At 38.2% G+C, this 3,502-nt stretch overlaps 1 protein-coding gene across 1 annotated transcript; it reads left to right on the forward strand.

Moving 5' to 3' along the window:
• Window positions 1-845: 845 nt before the first annotated feature.
• Window positions 846-1,880, forward strand: LOC310817962 (trace amine-associated receptor 1-like; the record flags this gene model as incomplete). Its single annotated transcript, XM_083688720.1, has 1 exon — window positions 846-1,880. The coding sequence occupies one exon, from the start codon at window positions 846-848 to the stop codon at window positions 1,878-1,880; it is 1,035 nt and encodes a 344-aa protein (XP_083544846.1).
• Between the last annotated feature and the right edge of the window lie 1,622 nt (window positions 1,881-3,502).

Consider the following 3,502-nt stretch of genomic DNA (forward strand, 5'->3'; position numbering starts at 1 on the left):
TGTAAGATCTGTACTGCTCTTCAGACAATTAAATCTGTATTGTGATGTCGGCAACATTTGAAAGTAAGAGCAGATGTCCGTTTTGTGAGTGTACTAATTAATGACATCAGAAAAATGTATCAAGAGTCAAATATTTACTGTTTGTGTGATAAATTTCTCTAAATATGTAGCAGTGTCCCTTCTTCATTAACTGATGTTTTCAGGGAGGGGGGGGGGTTGTCACAGTGTAATATATTCAAACATCATGTCGTACTTGTCATGACATCCCCTGATAATATCACAATGCAGAATTGCCCACATGTCTGATTGGTCAGCAGGATAATGTATTCCTTATGGTAATAGACAATGGATACATAAATATGAGATTCAAGTCCAGAGTCTCGTCACATTGTGACCAGACACCAAGGATTCCATCACCATCCGCAAGGCTGAAAGGTATGGTATTTATTTTGATGATTTATTTAACATATTCTCATTTGCAGCAACAAACTGGGGAGAAGAGAGGGGACGAATGAGCCAATTGAAAGCAGGGGATGATTGTGTGGCCATGATAGTATAAGGGCCATGTTGGGAATTTAGCCAGAGAATTATTCTTAGTGTATACTGAGTTAAAAAAACACCTCTGGTGTTGTGAAAATATTGTTGATGAATGGCTTTGATAACAGGTATAGGAGGTATGTTTGTGAAAAGATAATCATTTTGAGGATATTAAAATACAACCATCTAACTTCATATATGCTATTTCCAACAAGCCTACTGTATACTCAGTAATATGATGTTTAAAATGATAATACTGATGAAAAACATGGAATATTTTTTGCAGATAAAAAACCTGAACCAGGACGATGGAACCAGGACTCGGTGTCAGCAAGGCTGATATTGTGGAGAATATACATCTATGTTATGAATCAGTGAATGGCTCTTGCAAAAGAACGATTGTCGCTCCAACAACAAGAGTATTACTGTATCTTTTCCTTGGTACAATGTCTGTTCTCACAGTGTGTGGAAACCTTCTTGTGATCATCACCATCATTCACTTTAAACAGCTCCACACTCCAACCAACTACCTCATCCTGTCTCTGGCTGTGTCAGACCTGCTCTTAGGGGCAGTTGTCATGATTCCTAGTATAATACGATCTGTAGAAACCTGCTGGTATTTTGGAGATTTGTTCTGTAAAATCCACTCTAGCTTCGATGTCATGCTGTGCAATACATCCATTTTGAATTTGTGTTTCATTTCTATAGACCGATATTATGCAGTCTGTGACCCTCTGAGATATAGAAGTAAAATAACTGGTCACATTGCTCTGGTCATGATCCTGGTCAGCTGGGGTGTTTCTGCCATAGTGGGCTTTGGGATGATATTGTTGGGGCTCAACATTTTGGGGGCTGAGGAGTTTTACAATACTCATGTTGCATGTGAGGGAGGGTGTATTTTGTTTCAGACTGCCATATCAAGCACTGTGTCTTCAATACTCTCATTCTACATCCCAGGTGTCATTATACTCTGCATCTACTTCAAGATTTTCCTGGTAGCACAGAGACAAGCACGCAGCATCCAGAACACAACCTGTCAGACCTCAGGGAGGATGGCAGACAAATCGCAGAGAAAAGCAACCAAAACACTGGCCATCATTATGGGGGCGTTTCTCGCTTTCTGGATGCCCTTCTTTCTCTGCAACATTATTGATCCCTTTATCAATTATTCTACTTCTGCAGTTGTGTTTGAAACATTAGTGTGGATTGGCTACTTAAATTCAACAATCAACCCAATGGTCTATGCTTTCTTCTACAGTTGGTTCAGAACGGCATTTAGAATGATCATCTCAGGCAAAATATTTCAACCTGACTCTTCAACTCTGAAATTGATTTCAGAGTAAATATGTAAATATGTTATTGAAGTAAATCAAAGCACTCCATTTAATACGGTTTAAATCATATTTTGTATGCACATGCATTAAAAATGATGAATAAAAGTGTATTAATTGAAGTGCTGTCCATACTTTAGATAGATAGATAGATAGAAACTTTATTTATCCCAGGGGGAAATTCAGGTTCCAAGTAGCATACAGACATAGGGGGTATCACACATAACATACACATACAACATACAACATTAGCAGCATTTTATACAGGCGAGGTGCAGTTGTAAATGTCTTTGCAGTTAGGTGAGGTGCAAAAAGGTAAGGCAGACAGTGCGATTATAGCATTAAATACTAAAAACTAAATACGGGCTACATAAATATGGACTATTTTAAAGTGCATTTAGTCCAGGCTGGTGGAGGGAGGTAGGAGCTGTGTATGAGACCTAGCATAGCTAGTAAACATTGTAGATAATGAGGTGAAACAGTGACATGATACATGATAGTGATATGATACAGAGGGTGGAGGTTATGCAGAGAAGTCCATCTCTTTGCCCTTGATTGACTTATTGTAGAGTTGTATGGCTCTGGGGACAAATGATTTAGTAAGTAAAATTTCCTTTGATATTCTATGACAACCCTCATCCTATGTACCCTAACAGTACTTTGGAATATGTTTTGAGTGAGCATGTTGTTTCTATAATCCACACTGTTATTGTCAAGCTTCTTCCACTTCACTCTGTTGGTGGGAGAGTAGTCTCCCGTAGCCACACGTCCAAATCACATTGTTCTCACACCTCTTTTGGAGGTCTGGAGAATTTTAGATGAGCCGATCAGGCTTGGATTGAACTGGACAAGTAAGAGCAGATGTCCGTGTTGTGAGTGTGCAAATTAATGGCATCAGAAAAATGAATCAAGAGTCAAATATTTACTGTTTGTGTGATAAATTTCTCTAAATATGTAGCAGTGTCCCTTCTTCATTAACTGATGTTTTCAGGGAGGGGGGGGGGTTGTCACAGTGTAATATATTCAAACATCATGTCGTACTTGTCATGACATCCCATGATAATATCACAATGCAGAATTGCCCACATGTCTGATTGGTCAGCAGGATAATGTATTCCTTATGGTAATAGACAATGGATACATAAATATGAGATTCAAGTCCAGAGTCTCGTCACATTGTGACCAGACACCAAGGATTCCATCACCATCCGCAAGGCTGAAAGGTATGGTATTTATTTTGATGATTTTTTTAACATATTCTCATTTGCAGCAACAAACTGGGGAGAAGAGAGGGGAGGAATGAGCCAATTGAAAGCAGGGGATGATTGTGTGGCCATGATAGTATAAGGGCCATGTTGGGAATTTAGCCAGAGAATTATTCTTAGTGTATACTGAGTTAAAAAAACACCTCTGGTGTTGTGAAAATATTGTTGATGAATGGCTTTGATAACAGGTATAGGAGGTATGTTTGTGAAAAGATAATCATTTTGAGGATATTAAAAATACAACCATCTAACTTCATATATGCTATTTCCAACAAGCCTACTGTATACTCAGTAATATGATGTTTAAAGTGACAATACTAATGAAAAACATGGAATATTTTTTGCAGACAAAGAATTTGAATCAGGACT

This window comes from Argentina silus (assembly GCF_951799395.1).
Source record: "Argentina silus genome assembly, chromosome: 17".
Classification (NCBI taxonomy): domain Eukaryota; kingdom Metazoa; phylum Chordata; class Actinopteri; order Argentiniformes; family Argentinidae; genus Argentina; species Argentina silus.